Source organism: Mus caroli, chromosome 2 (genome assembly GCF_900094665.2).
Source record: "Mus caroli chromosome 2, CAROLI_EIJ_v1.1, whole genome shotgun sequence".
Lineage (NCBI taxonomy): Eukaryota > Metazoa > Chordata > Mammalia > Rodentia > Muridae > Mus > Mus caroli.
The window spans coordinates 112825712-112840662 of record NC_034571.1 but is presented as its reverse complement, the minus strand read 5'-3'; the positions used below and the strand labels follow the sequence as shown (position 1 = coordinate 112840662).

The window sequence follows — 14951 nt, the reverse complement described above, 5'->3', positions numbered from 1 at the left end:
CTGGCGGCCTCCCATGGGCCCCGTGTGCCTGGCGGCCTCCCATGGGCCCCGTGTGCCTGGCGGCCTCCCATGGGCCCCGTGTGCCTGGCGGCCTCGTGCTCTTACTGCCATGCTTTGAGAAAGAAGGGGGGGGGTGTGTTTTTGGCTCATAGCTCGAGGGCACCCTTAAGCCGTTTGTCACAGCAAGGAGACAGTAACTAATACAGGAAACTTCAAATAAGACAGGTGAGGGGTGGGCTTCCTGTGGGACAACAATAGCTCAGGAAAAGCTCTGGAGAAGAGAAACAAGATCCACTGAAACTGATGGGTCATGAAACTGAGGCCATGTTCACTCAGACCCCACCCACCGCTGCCTGACTGACACATGTGCTTCCCCCCCCCCGCGCCCCTCCCCCCTTCACTGTGCTGTTTCATTTCCTCTCAGAAAATTTCCTTTTGGTTTGATAGCTGCTACTAGGCCTCTGGGAGGATTCGGAGTTTTGTTTCTCTTCTTGTTTCTAGGATACCTGAGCAGGCTCAGACAGCAGAGAGCAGCAGGAACAAGGGTGGGGGCTGAGGGTGGTGCTAAGCAAAGGAGGGGAAGGAAAGCTTGCTTGGTCTCACACAGATGGTAGTGGACCCCATGAACCCTAGGAGTGCAACAGAGAGCAGCCATTTGCAAAGGGAGAAACCAACATCCTAAGAAAGCCATAGCTCAGTGAACAGCTTGGGAGCATTGCCCAGGGCTGACCAAAGCAAAGAGCACTAAGGATATTTCCTAGGAGACCCTAGACCAGAAGGAGGAGTCACAGGCGGCACACTGGGCTGCAAATGCCTGTAAAGATAAGCACACACTCAAAGGCTCTAGGCCTGGCACAGAAGTATGTGGAAGGAGAGTGGGTCAGAGTTTCACACCTCCCAAGGCTCAACATACCAGAAGCAAGCTTTTCTGCACAGCCTATATCTAGCCCCAGCCCTACTTCCATGGAGAAGGGACCTGGCTTTCTCAGGCATGGGCAGGCACAGAATAAGTGGACTTCCCTTGAGGCAGGTAGCACTGGGTTATTTAGTAGGGCAGGCCTTTTATCAGGTTGCTTCTGGAGGTGAAAAGGAGGCCTGTCCAGTCTTTGCCAGGCTAAGTCACAGAAGCAACCACAGGGCCCTGACTATGGTCACTAAATACCATTAGACCCCAGAACACCAGAGACACCCTCCTCAGAACCCAGGGCAGAAGTCTCCTGGCATAGACTAAGCTGTTCTTAAACTATCCTCAAGTGTCAGATAGACAGTTTAGAGAAAGAGCAGAAAATCTGCTTTTCCCCTTTTTGCCATGTAAGAGTCAGAGCTCTGGCTGGGCATAGTGGTGCACACCTTTAAATCCCAGCATTTTGGAGGCAGAGGCAGCTGGATCTCTGTGAGTTCAAGGCCAGCATGATTTATAGAGCAAGTTCCAGGACAGCCAGGGCCATTAGTAGAGACAGAGATACCCTGTCTCAGAAAGCCAACAAAACAAAACAAAACAAACAACCCCCCCCAAAACAAAAAAACAAAAAGAGAAAAGAAGAAAAGCCAGAGCGCTATTGTCAGGCTACTGGGACCTGAACTCCAATAGAGACAATGGCAATGTGATTTTAAACAAACTGCTTCACCTTGCATCTCAGTTTGCTTCCCTAAACTATGGAGTCGATAACAGTACCAGCCTCAAGCTCCTTATGCTCAAGTGCTGTCCTGCTACGCTTCTCAAGTACTAAGTACTACAGAGCACCTCTCAAGTACTAAGTACTACAGAGCACTGCACCTGACTGACTGTATGGAGCTTCTGAAGTTGACTGTGGTGATGGCTGCAGACTCTAGAAAATTACTGAAGTTCATGAGTTGGATATTTATTTTGCTAGGAATCAAAACTAAGGCCTTGAGAATAGGTAAGCACTCTGCCAGTGGGCATTACCGCATCCCTGTTAGGAATTTTAAACATTTGGTGTCATATCACAATAAAGCCATTAAAAATTACTAGAAGGTAGTTATTAAAGATGGAGCTGGGGGTGGGCCAGTGGTGCAGTGGGGAAGGGATCTGTCTATGGATCGGAAGATGGTGCTGGGGCTGGAGAGATGGCTCAGCGGTTAGGTGCACTGGCTGCTCTTCCAGGACTAGGGTGGATTCCTAACGCCTGTCTGGCAGCTCACAACCACCTGCAACTCCAGCCCGGGGGATCTGACACTTTCTCCTGGCCTCCATGAGGCTCACACATGGTCTACAGAGTGTAGGCAGAACACTAATACACATAAAATTTTAAAAAATAGTTTTAAAAAAGATGGTATTGGGAATCCTGTACAAAAAAAATACAAATATGTATGTGTGAATGGGTAGGTGTGACCAAAAATCAATACAGGATACAGCAAGAATACTACCCAATAAGGAATTTTTACTTAGACCGCAGAAATGGCATCAAAACACTGACCTAGATGTCTCTCTTAGGAGATTTTGGAACCCTCCTGTCCGCCTCAAGTGGATCACTGACCATCGATCATACACTGATCACAAGTCACACTCTTCGCCCCAAGGCTCAGGGATCTTCTCAGAAGAGGGTGGGAAAATTGTAAGAGCCAGAGGCCATAACTTTCTTCAAGGAAACTTTCTGGATACGGCATGACAATTGCACCTAAGAACTCATTGCAGTTGTGACTGCATTCATAGGATCTCAGTGAGCTCAAGCCAGTCAAAATCCTAACATGGGTGCACTGGGGAGTGGGTAGAAGTGGTGAGTGGGTGAAAGTCCCACATCTAACTCAGGAGCTGTTGGCACCTGGCAACTGCTGGAAGAGGGAAAGCCGGCTTTCTTTAATGGTGTGACCCCCTGGGAGGGTGACCACATCCAAGGATAAGCCCCACACCTGAGAGTAGTTGGGCAACACAAATATGACTTGATGGGTCTTTAAAAAGGGGGTAGGGAAGAGAGAAGAGGGAGAGAGCACCAAGTTAAATGGGTAGGAAGTGGGAGTGGATGTGGGAATAGCCTTAGGGGAAGGGAGTAAATAGGACCAAAGTATATTGTATGAAATTCTCGATGAATAACAAGTTAGTAAAAAATAAAGCCGGGCGTGGTGGCGCACGCCTTTAATCCCAGCACTCGGGAGGCAGAGGCAGGCGGATTTCTGAGTTCGAGGCCAGCCTGGTCTACAAAGTGAGTTCCAGGACAGCCAGGGCTACACAGAGAAACCCTGTCTCGAAAAACCAAAAAAAAAAAATAAATAAATAAATAAAAATAAAAAATACATTTTCATGTAGCAAGATGCCCTGAAAGGCACTTACCCTGCTGGGTAGGCAACTAAGCCAGATCGGGGGTCACAAGCAAGTCCTCTTCCTCCAGATACTGTTACTCCCAGGACCTTCTCCAAGGTCACCTGTTAGACCAAGACAGAGAAGTGACTCCTTACAGAACGTAGGGTGACAGTTACAGTAGGGTTCGAGGCGGGTGCTAAAGGCTCCTACAACCCAGCCTCTGCAGCACTATTTCCCTACAACCTTATTCAGTCTGGGTCTTCTTCAGGCTTTGTTCTGATCAAAATCCTCTTGGCCATATGAGAAAATGCCAGTAATGAGTGTCACCTGCATTAATCACACTCCACCTGCTGTTACCATGGGAAAGAAAACATGGGTTAAAGTACAGGTTTATGACCAAAGAGGAACAAGAATCCTTCCGATGTGAGAAGGCACTAACTGTAGGCTAGGACCTGGGGTCTATGAGATTGACAAGAGGTCACTGGCCTTCAAGCCTTCAAAGGCCACTGTGATCTCTCTACTGAGAGCCAGAAGAACGTTAGGTATCAATTAGGTAACTCGGACATCCTTGATCTTTGCATCCCATCAAAGGACTCCACCTCCCATGTCTGCCAGTTAAAAGTCTAGGAGCCTAGGAGGCCTAAGAAGGGCTTACTGCTGTGTTTTGCGAATCACAGATGCTCACAGTACTCTGATTATTGTTATTAAGCCAAAACTCCCACAGAGATGAAAGGGAAGCGTGTGTAAATGCCAGGATAGTCTGAGAAGACATGACACATGAGACATCCCCCACCTTCATCAACAGTGTTGCTGTCCTGCATTGTCTGCAGGCCACACAACCCCTTCTAGGACTAACCTCAAATTAATTGACTAGTCTTTCTGTGGATGAGGTCATGTGAGACCCACAGTGCCCTATAACTTCATAATTGTCCCTCCATGGCACTCCTTGCCACACAGTTTTTCTGGTCACTCCAGCTCTAGTTCCCTCCAGGGCTGTCTGCACTTCCTGCATGAGCCTTCCCTTGGGGATGTCCTTGTTCTTCCTTGATTTAGGGCGAGGAGCCCATGTAAACAGAGCGTCCTCTCCTATGAAGCCTCTGACCTGGATAGTCCTGGAGGGCCCAGGAGTGGGTAAACCATATACAGCGCCAGGAGGAGTCTACTGTGACAGGCCAGCGTCTAGAGTGGGGAGCCCACAATCAACGGGGATAGTTCTGGATGTGTCTTCTCTTACTGCCCTCAAATAGGGAAGAGTTGAAAGTGTCCCAGAGGTCCTGTTTAGCTCCTCTGACCACACACATATGTACACATGCACACAACTAAATATAACAGTAACAACAGCAAAAACCCGAAACCTCAAAGGCCATTGAATTAGGTGGGAGTGCTTCTTTGTGCTATGCAACATGTGCTTACGCACCAGTGGTTTAGTTACAGTGCATCAGGCCAAGCTCCATGCTGCTCACTTACCCACCACCCAGCTGCACCATCAGACCTAATGTTAGCCTGCCTGTGTTAGACATTCTGGACAGCAAGTCCGAATTTCTGCCTCGTTCCATTCACTTTCTCAGTCTAAAGCCTTCCTGGCTCCAGTCAATTGGTACTGACTACAGAGTGCAAGCTTTCCCTCTGGAGTCTACTGCCTTCAGTTATCCCAGATCAGGGTCTTGACACTGAGCCTTTAACTGGACCAGAGGAAGGGGTGTAGGGGTGTTCAGGAGCATAGCTATTGTCCTTACTGCCTAAGACAGAGATGAGACAGACAGACAGACAGAGAGAAGGGGAGAGGAGTCTGAAGCCACTATGTTTGATGAATACAGAGGTCATCAAATCAAGTACAATGAACTACAAACCTCCAGTTCTCATCACACCAATATAATTCGAAGCAAATCCTTTAGATTCAAATGTGTACAATCCCTTACCTCCCTATCGTTCAGTGTTAGTCCCAAAGACCAAGTCTGCTGGTTCTTGGCTGCCCTTCCCTCTCATAGGAATGTGAGTAGGTGTTCTGTGGGTAGAGAATCCAGTTCTATAGAGAATATTGAAAGTAGTTTGCAATTTTCAACAAGACAAAGCAGAAAGATTCGGTTTGATTTAAGCACACCCTGAAGACCAGTTTTCACAGTAAATAAAACCATTTTTACCATGATCTCGTCATAGTAAGGAACATGCTTTATATTGTGACCTGGTGCGTACATACATGTACGTGAACATACATGTACGTGTACAGGCAAACAAAGCTGAAGTACAATTTTCATAAACAATCCGTGATTGCAGCACATGCTGTGACACACTCTGTATGTCCCTTTTACTTCTAGCCACATCCACTCTGTCCACCGCATGACCTCCACATGTGCCGGGAGATTAAGCATGGGAAACCGCCACACACTTCTTCCCGCCAGGCTGAGGCCCAGGCCCAACTACGGCAATCTTTGGGTTTTGTCACTTTCCTCTCAGGGCTTTGCACAGAGGAACATACTTCCCGGCTAGGAAAATCCCACAAGCAGAAGTTTGCATGGGCTGAAATCTTGGCTTATTTTCAAAGGATTTATGGGTTTGGTTTTTTTTTCTTTCTTCTGGCTTTCTAAAGTAGACATCCAAAGGAGTGGGAGCAGCTTCCTTTGGCTCTGAAGAGGAGGAGCAGAGGAAAACATTCAGGGGCATCAGCTGGTTTTTATTTTATGTTCTTAACTCAAACCAGCTTCCTGTTTGCTGGAAGGGAGGTTTGGGCTGCGCTCCACTCTCACAGGCTCTACCTAAGCCTGCAGCAGGGAGGCTCGTTCTGCAACACTCACTCCAACACAAAGGGCTTGGCAAGATGACTCTCCCCCTCTCCCCCACTGATAACATTTTCCCTGTCCTCTCTTTAAAAGGTAGTAGAGGTTCCCTCTGCTCTACAGTGTGGAAAAAAGCCTGGCCACGAATGCTAAACACACCAAGTGCCATCAGCTATGTGCAGGACTGAACTTGCCCCAGCTTATCAACATTGATATATGCACAGCTTTTCCCACAGCTGGTAGGGCACTGGGAGCCCCATCTCAGCAGTGGGAGAACTTTAACGTGGCAATCAGTCCAGGACTCTCCCTATTCTCAGGGGTCCTGCATTATTTAGTAGTGCACCAATAAGTTCTAGTGCCTACCACCTCTCATTTGGAATATGACTGTAACTCCTAAATGTTCTCCCAGCTTTAGGCCTGCCTGCTACAGTCTTCTCAACACAGCAGGCCACAGTGACTCTTGTAAACACAAATCCTCCCATCGGCTCCCACCTCCCTTTAAGTTCAAATGCAAACATTTGACTTAAACTTGGAAAGGCCTAAAAATCACCCAGCCTCTGGCCATTTCTCTGAGATCATTTCCTATACTCTCTTTGCTGCCTCTACTGAGCCACCTCCACTTCTACCTCAGCCTCCACAGGCTCCTTGAGCAGACTCTAGTGCCCTCCTTTGCATCTGCTATTCTGTGGATTCAACGTCCTTCCTTTAGCTATGCACACAGTGACTTTATTCAGGCCTTTGCTCAGAGGCTGTCTGCCCAGAAAAGCCATTCAGGCTTCTCTGGGTCACTCCGGCCTTTACTCGGCTAGACTATCTTCACAGCATGCACAGCAGATAAGATGTTATCCCTTCCCGAATGCTTCCCTATCACACAGGAGCCCTCAAGGACGGATGCAGAGTTCCATCACTTATTTATGTATCCTTTTTTCTTTTTTAAAAAGACTAATGTAACTTTATGTATATAAGTGCTTGCATGCATGGATGTATGTGTACAAGTATGCCTGAGGAGAGAAGACAGCATCAGATCCCTGGAACTGGAGTTACAGACAATTGTGAGTCTCCATGTGGGTACTGGGAACTGAACCTAGGTCCTCTACAAGATCAGCATGTGTTCTTAACTACCGAGTCATCTCTCCATCCCCATCTGCAGCACTAGACCACATCACCCACATAACATGATGATGAACCAACTACTACTATACTGTCAGATAAACAGAGTACTGAAGGGCCCTTCTAAAATCCTATGTCCCTACCCATAGATTAGAGTAGCCCTTAGACCTCTTAAGGCACATTTCTTTGTACAGTGGATGGTTGATTAACTCAAAACTATCCAGGCATTGTTGTGCATGAATTTGATCCCAGCACTTAGGAGGCAGGAGCAGGTGAATCTCTGGGAGTTTGAGGACAACCTGTTCTACATAGAGATTTCTAGGACAGCCAGTGCTACACAGAAAGACTCTGCCTCAAAAGTAAATAAAAGACAAGAAAAAGAAGGAGAGAAAAGGAGAACCACAACCAATCAGAGTACAGCTAAGCATCCGTGGGACTCTCAGCTACAATGGGACCTTTAACATCACACACACCTGCCAAGGCCCAGGGGCCATCAAGCAGAGGGGGTGCAAAGATTTTAAGAGCCAAAAACTTGGGAGGACCAGAGCAAAACGATGTCTTCTGGACATGCCAGGCCCACGGAGCTCATGGACTCAAAGCAGCTGTGGGGGCCTGTGTAAGACCTGTGAAGATCAAGATTTTGTTTTGTTTTATTTTGTTGAGATAGGGTGTCCTGGAATTCACAATGTAGACCAGGCTGACTGCAAACTCGAGGATGCCTGCCTTCCTCTGCCTCCTGGAGTGAGTTTTCTTTAAGGAAGGTTCATGACATTCCAGTAGATGGCCCCACACCCAACAAATATGTGGGTACCACAAAAATAACTCTATGGGTTATAAAACAATGGAGGGATGGAGAAATGGAGGATGCCTATGGGAGGAGTTAGGGAGAGGAGCAGGATGGGAGTGTATAAGAGAAAACAAAAGAGGCACTGACAGATTTGATGAGTCACGGGAAAGCAGAAAAAAAAAGCCAAAAAACCCCCAAAACCCCCCAAACTGGGGTATTTCAGTTAATAGAGTTGTTCTACTCTACTAGTTATGTAGGCTGGCTAGTTTTCTGTTTTGTTTTGTTTTATGTCAACGAGGAAAAGCCTCTGTCATATTGTCCCTAGGCAAGTGTGTTAGGCATTTTCTTGGTGACTGATGTCAAAGGGCCTAGCCCACTGTGGGTGGTACCACTCCCAGCCAGGTGGTCCTGCATTGTATAGAAAGCAAACTGAGCAGACCATGGGGAAGAAGCCAGTAAGCAGAGTTCCTCCATGGCCTCTGATTCTATTCCTGCCTCTGGGTTCTTGCCCTGACTTCCCACTGTGATAGACTATAACTGAAAGAGAACCAATGGAGAAGCTAGAGAAAGTACCCAAGGAGCTAAAGGGATCTGCAACCCTATTGTTGGAACAACATGATGTACTAACCAGAACCCCAGAGCTCTTGTCTCTAGCTGCATATGTATCGAAAGATGGCCTAGTCGGCCATCAATGGAAAGAGAGGCCCATTGGACTTGCAAACTTTATATGCCCCAATATAGGGGAATGCCAGGGCCAAAAGAATGGGAATGGGTGGGTAGGGAAGTGGGGGGCGCTATGGGGGACTTTTGGGATAGCATTGGAAATGTAATTGAGGAAAATATGTAATAAAAATATTAAAAATCAAAAAAAAAAAAGAAAGAGAAATAAAACCCAACCCAGGCTGTCGAGGAGACTTAGTAGGTAAAAGAATGAGATGCTAACCCTAATGATTTGACTTTAATCCCTGGGACCCATGTAGTTGAAGGTGAGACCAGCAAGTTGTACTGTGTTGCCAAGTATATGTGATCTTTATGTGATCTTCTCTTTTTTTTTTTTTTTTTTTTTTTTTCGAGGCAGGGTTTCTCTGTGTATCCCTGGCTGTCCTGGAACTCACTCTGTAGACCAGGCTGGCCTCGAACTCAGAAATCNGCCTGCCTNTGCCTCCCAAGTGCTGGGATTAAAGGTGTGCACCACCAAGCCCAGCATATGTGACCTACATACATGAAAAATATTCATATAGACAAAATTTTTTATATAATATATAATATATATTTAAATATATATATTTTAAAATATATTTGAATATATTTAAGTATATGTATATACACACACATACATATATATATATACACATACACACTTAAATATTACACTCACATACACAATTATTTCCTACAGAAGCCAGGACTCAAGAACAGGGCACCCCCTTTATCTACACATAGGCACTGCCATGATCTACACATCCACAGTGCAGTGTAACGCTGGAAGGGCAGCCATGTTACGAGGCTGAGCCAGCTCTTGCTTTGGCAGGTGCAGAGTGTTGAAACGGAGGAGAGCCTTTCCCAGCCTGACACTGGTGTCATCTTTCCACTGAAGCAACGCTCCTGGAGGGCAGAGTTCTATAGTAGCCTATGAGAGAGAGCTGACACACCCACCACTCCCAGTGTGCAATAGACAGGGAAATATCATATCCTCCAGAGGGAAAGGAGGCAGGCAATATTTCCCTCACTCTAATGAGATAAAAGGGTAAAGTAACTTTGTAACAGTTTATCTCCGAAAGAGAAATAGTCTGTGTAAAGTGCCCTTCTGGCTCTTGTTAGGGTTGTGCAGGGAAAACAGGTGGTTCAGAGGTGGAAGACCACTCAGTCATCCTAGACAAAACAGTACTGCCAACTGGAGTCTGCAACTTAGAATAGGACTTAAAACTAATTTAGTTAGTAATGAATAAACAGAATAAAAATGGATCATGCAGAATCAAGTCAGCCAATGAAACTTGTTTCGGGCTATGTGGATAGTCAGAATCAATGTAAAGTATATTAATGGGTGTCTTCAAAAGTCTGGAAGCTGGTATTGCAGAGATGGCTCAGCAGTTAAGAGCACAGGATGCTCTTCCAGAGGACTCAGGTTCAACTTCTAGAATCCACATGGAGGCTCACAACTGTCTTTAAGTCCAGTTCCAGGGGATCTGATGCCCTGTTCTGACCTCCAAGGGTAGGTCACACAAATTGTACTACAGAGACATACATGTAGGCCAAAATACATATGAAATAAAAATAAATTGCTTTTTAATTCTAATTTAAAAAAAAATCCATGTGCAGGTGTGTTCCATGAGCGCAGGGATGTCCCGGCGCATGTGCAGAGTGCAGATGTGCAGGTGTGTGTGCATGAGTGACGGCACCTGCAGAAGTCAGAGACGTCAGATGCCCCTAGAGCTGGAGTTACAGGTGTTTGTGAGTCTCCTGACACGGATGCTGGAAACAAAGTTGGTTTCTCTGGAAGAGATCAGTATGTGCTCTTAACTGCTGAGTCATCTGCTCCAGCCACAAATTATTTATTTATTTGGATATTGTCTTAATTTACATTTCAAGTGTTATCCCCTTTCCCTGTTCCCCCTCCAAACCCAGTATCCCACCACCCTCCCCTGCTTCTATGAGGGTGTTCCTCCACCCACCCTTCCAGTCCCGCCTCCCTGCCCTCACATTGCACTACACTGGGGCATCTATCGAGCCTTCACAGGACCAAGGGCCTCTTCTCCCATTGGTGGCCTACAAGTTCATCCTGTGCCACATATGTGGCTGGAGCCATGGGTCCCTCCATGTGTACTCCTTGGTTGGTGGTTTAGTCTCTGGGAGCTCTGGGGGGTCTGGTTGTTTGATATTATTGTTCTTCCTATGGGGTGGCAAACCCCTTCAGCTCCTTCAGTCCTTTCTCTAGCTCCTCCGTTCATTTTATCTTTAAGTCTGAGTCACTAGGATGCTATACGAGTCCCACCCACACTCCTTAAAACCGTGGGGAATGATCTACTAGAGAGTAATCCAGTGTGAGACAAAGGTCACAAAAAGAACAAAGTCCCCAACAAGAAGACAGTGACATCTGGAAAGGTTCAAGGAAGGGAAACAAGGAAGCCTTCGTGGAAGGTGACCCAGCCTAATGGTGCAGAGTGGGGATTCGGTGTTTCCTGGCTGTCTTCTTGGCATTTAGAGATTAAGTTTCTTTCAAAACCTTGAGAGTACGCATTGTGGCACAGACAGGACTTATTTGATTACATTTATTTATTTTGTGTGCATCTATGTACCATGGTGCACATACATCATTCAGAGAACTTGGGGGAGTCTGTACTCTCCTTCCCCATGTGGGTCCCAAGGTCAATCCTGGGTTATCAGCTTAGCAGCAAGTGTCTTTACCTGCTGAGCCATTTTGCTAGCCTCCTTACAGGATCTTGACAAGTGGAAACACCGAAGATAACAGAGCAGGTAAAATTGGGTTCCAGAAAACTCTAAGTCCAGAGAGGTAGAACACAAGGAGATGAGGAAGAACTGCTTGTTTGAGGTAGGTTCTGGTTGGCCTGATACTTGATACAGCACAGGCTGGCCTCAAACTCAAGGTAATCCTCCTGCCTCAGCCTATTGAGTTTTAAGATTATAGACATGTGCCACTATACCTAGCTCAAGAAAGACGTTGAGTAGCCAGGCAGTGGTGTCACATACTTTAATCCCAGCACTTGGGAGGCAGAGGCAGGCCAGTTTCTGAGTTCAAGGCCAGCCTGGTCTACAGAGTGAGTTCCAGGACAGTCAGGACTACACGGAGAAACCCTGTCTTGAAAACAACCAAACCAAACCAAAACAACAAAAAAAATTTAAGACCTTGAGTGTCAAATTATAATCTTTAGGTTCTGGAGGCTTTGGGGGGAACCCAAGCAAAGCTATATTTGGTGAGATGACTGGAACGCCGAAGAAGTTATGAGGCTAACAGAGCAGCTCAGGTGAGAGGTAATAAGACTGGGCTGATAGCTGCAACAGAACAGAAACAATACAGACCAAGGCACAGAGCTCGGAGAGAGGTTAGGGCAGAAACAGGTACTGAGAAGTGTTCCCACAGGACAGCAGGGGACAGAGGCAGGAGGGGAGACTAAGCACGGCTCGGAGAAAACGCATCTTTATACTACGGAAGGACAAGTACCCAGCAAGAGAGAGGGAGGAACACCAGTCAGCATGGGCGCTAAAAGGAGACAGGGACAGGACTCCTCAGACCTTAGAGCCGCCCACAGCAGTTCCAAGAAGGCCGGGACTGTTCAACTACACCACACCCTGGGAACTGTAGGCCTCAGCTCTTCCTAGTCAGCCTCCTGCATCCCCAGCTTGCTCACTTGCTCTACAAGGAGGTTTCCTTGCCTGGATCAGACATAAACTGTGAAGGTTTTGTCTTTCTTACTGTGAAGGACCTGGAGTCTGCCCATGCTATGAAGGGACTGCCCCCTCGAGATGGGGCACTAGGAGCCAGAGTCACTTTGAAAAAGCCAGAGTCAGGGCTGGCGAGATGGCTCAGTGGGTAAAAGCACTGACTGCTTTTTCTGAAGATCTTGAGTTCAAATCCCAGCAACCACATGGTGGCTCACAACCACCCATAATGAGATCTGATATCCTCTTCTATACAGGGTACTTATGTATAATAATAAATCTTTGGGCTGGAACAAGCAAGGACTGAGTGAGCGGGGGCCGACCAGAGCAAGCAGGCTTGACCAAAAAGAGCAGGGGTCCTAAATTCAATTCCCAACAACCACATGAAGGCTCACAACCATCTGTAGAGCTACGGTGTACTAATATACATAAAATAAATAAATAAATCTTTAAAAAAAAAAAGAAAGAAAGAAGCCAGGGTCATCTAGATTTGGCTGACCTCAAATGCAATCTGCCTCTGTTGCCATCTTGCTGCCCCCAGCTTCCTCTTCCCTACTCTCATCTGTTTCTCAGTCCCACTCAATGCAAGAGACGAACCCCAGGGGCAGAAGTCACTCTGGGCAAACGTGGCCTGTTAGACCCTGGCATGCTTCCTCCCTTCCTACAGGTTAAGAAAAACTGTTTACAGTCTCCTGTCTGTTCTCTACACTCTAATCTCACAAAGCACATTTTCCACCCAGTTCTAAAAACTGCCACTTATGCAAAAGCCACAGAGGAGCCCTTAGCCAGCAGGCTTTCCACAGAAACCTAGGCAGATGTGCCGAGACCCAGTGACTGGACGGACCCAGGAGACAGAAGGACTCTGGTGATTCAGAGTCCAAAGTGTCATCTGGTTAGAGGTAAGTAGAGCAAAAAGGATCCTCTCAACTCTGCCTGGTTTTTAACCTGCTATGGCTAAGTCAGAGCTGTACTATCTTCCACAAAGACTACAAGAAACCAATGTCCCAAGAGGACAACAATCCAAGCTTTTCTGCTCAACAATTCAGAATTAATGGGAGCTGAGTGGAGTCTCCTGTGCTGGGATTAAAATAGCCTCAGCTTCTAAGGATGGTCAATCTGCTACTGCTTGGAAGAAATAATCTTAGAGATCCTCTAGCCACAAGTCGCTGGAGACCAGCAAACTAGAATAAAGGTTGCCCAATTTTGGCTTAGCAATAGAATTACTTCAAGACACCCTACAACCCCCAGATAGCAGTTCTACCCATTGTCTATACCCCTTTCCCCTTTATCCTGCAAAACACACACACACACACACATACACACACTCATGTATGTGGCATCTTCTATAAGCTGGAACTTGCTAATTCAACTGATCTGGCTGGCCACCAAGCCTCAGGGAGCCAGCGCTGGGATTACAGGTGTGTGCCAATGTCTACTTTCTCAAGCAGATGCTGGGACCAAACTCAGGTCCTCATGCTTGTGTGGCAAGCATTTTACCAACTGGCACATCTCCCAGCCCCCACCACTTTTTTTGAGACAGTTCTCCCTAAGTGTCTATGATGGCCTCAAATTCTTGGGCTCAAACACCCTTCCTACCTCAGCCTCCAAGTAGGCTGGGATTACAGGCAGACAAAACCATGGCTGGCTTTGCACAGTTCTGAATAAAAACACAAGAAATGGGCCGGGCAGTGGTGGTGTAGTCCTTTAATCCCAGCACTTGGGAGGCAGAGGCAGGTGGATTTCTGAGTTCCAGCCTGGTCTACAGACTGAGTTCCAGGACAGCCAGGGCTACACAAAGAAACCCTGTCTCAAAAAACCAAAACCAACCAACCAAACAACAACAAAACACAAGAAAGGGTTGTTAATCTGTATGCTAAAAGCCCTCCAGCTTCACATCTAAAGTTCCTGCTACTTCTGGGCTGACAGAAATCTTGAGGCCAGTTGTTGTAGGTCAGCCTGGACAACACAGATGTCCTGTGTCAAAAAAGGAAAAAGAAAAAAGAACAAAGAAAAAGAAAAGCTTTCCACGTGATCCTAAGAATCAGATTTTGACAAGCTCTCTCTTTGTAGCCTTGGCTATCCTGGAACTCTCTATGTAGATCAGGCTGGCCTCAAATTCACAGAAATCCACCTGCCTCTCCCTGCCAAGTGCTAGGATTAAAAGTGTGCACCTCTATACCTGGCTTGAACTATATTTAAAGCATTTTGCCATTTCCCCCAAATCTTAGCCCTTGCTGGAACCAAAAAGGAGAAACTAGCACTTCAAGTCTTGTGGTAATACTTGAGGGGACAGACGGGTCTGTGTAGACTGGCTCTCCTGCAGCCAGAGCTACCACTCACTCAACACAGCCTGGCCAGAGCTGCTCTAAGCACTTCACACTGAGTGTCTCATGCAATATTCTTGACAACTTTATGAAGAACTAGCATTTTGCAGATAAAGAATCAGTCAGGCAGCCGGGCGTGGTGGCGCACGCCTTTAATCCCAGCACTCGGGAGGCAGAGGCAGGCGGATTTCTGAGTTCGAGGCCTGCCTGGTCTACAGAGTGAGTTCCAGGACAGCCAGGGCTACACAGAGAAACCCTGTCTTGAAAAACAAAACAAAACAACAACAAAGATTTATTGT

The 14951-nt window shown here is 46.8% G+C and overlaps 1 protein-coding gene across 5 annotated transcripts in view; it reads right to left on the bottom strand.

Moving 5' to 3' along the window:
- The window catches only part of Mapkbp1 (mitogen-activated protein kinase binding protein 1), a 55804-nt gene that overhangs the window by 25824 nt on the left and 15029 nt on the right, over positions 1-14951 (bottom strand). For all 5 annotated transcript variants that reach the window (XM_029474034.1, XM_029474036.1, XM_021152522.2 and 2 more), the window contains one exon: positions 3290-3381. In XM_029474034.1, coding sequence (XP_029329894.1) covers positions 3290-3381 — 92 coding nt within the window. The remainder of the gene's footprint in view (positions 1-3289; positions 3382-14951) is intronic.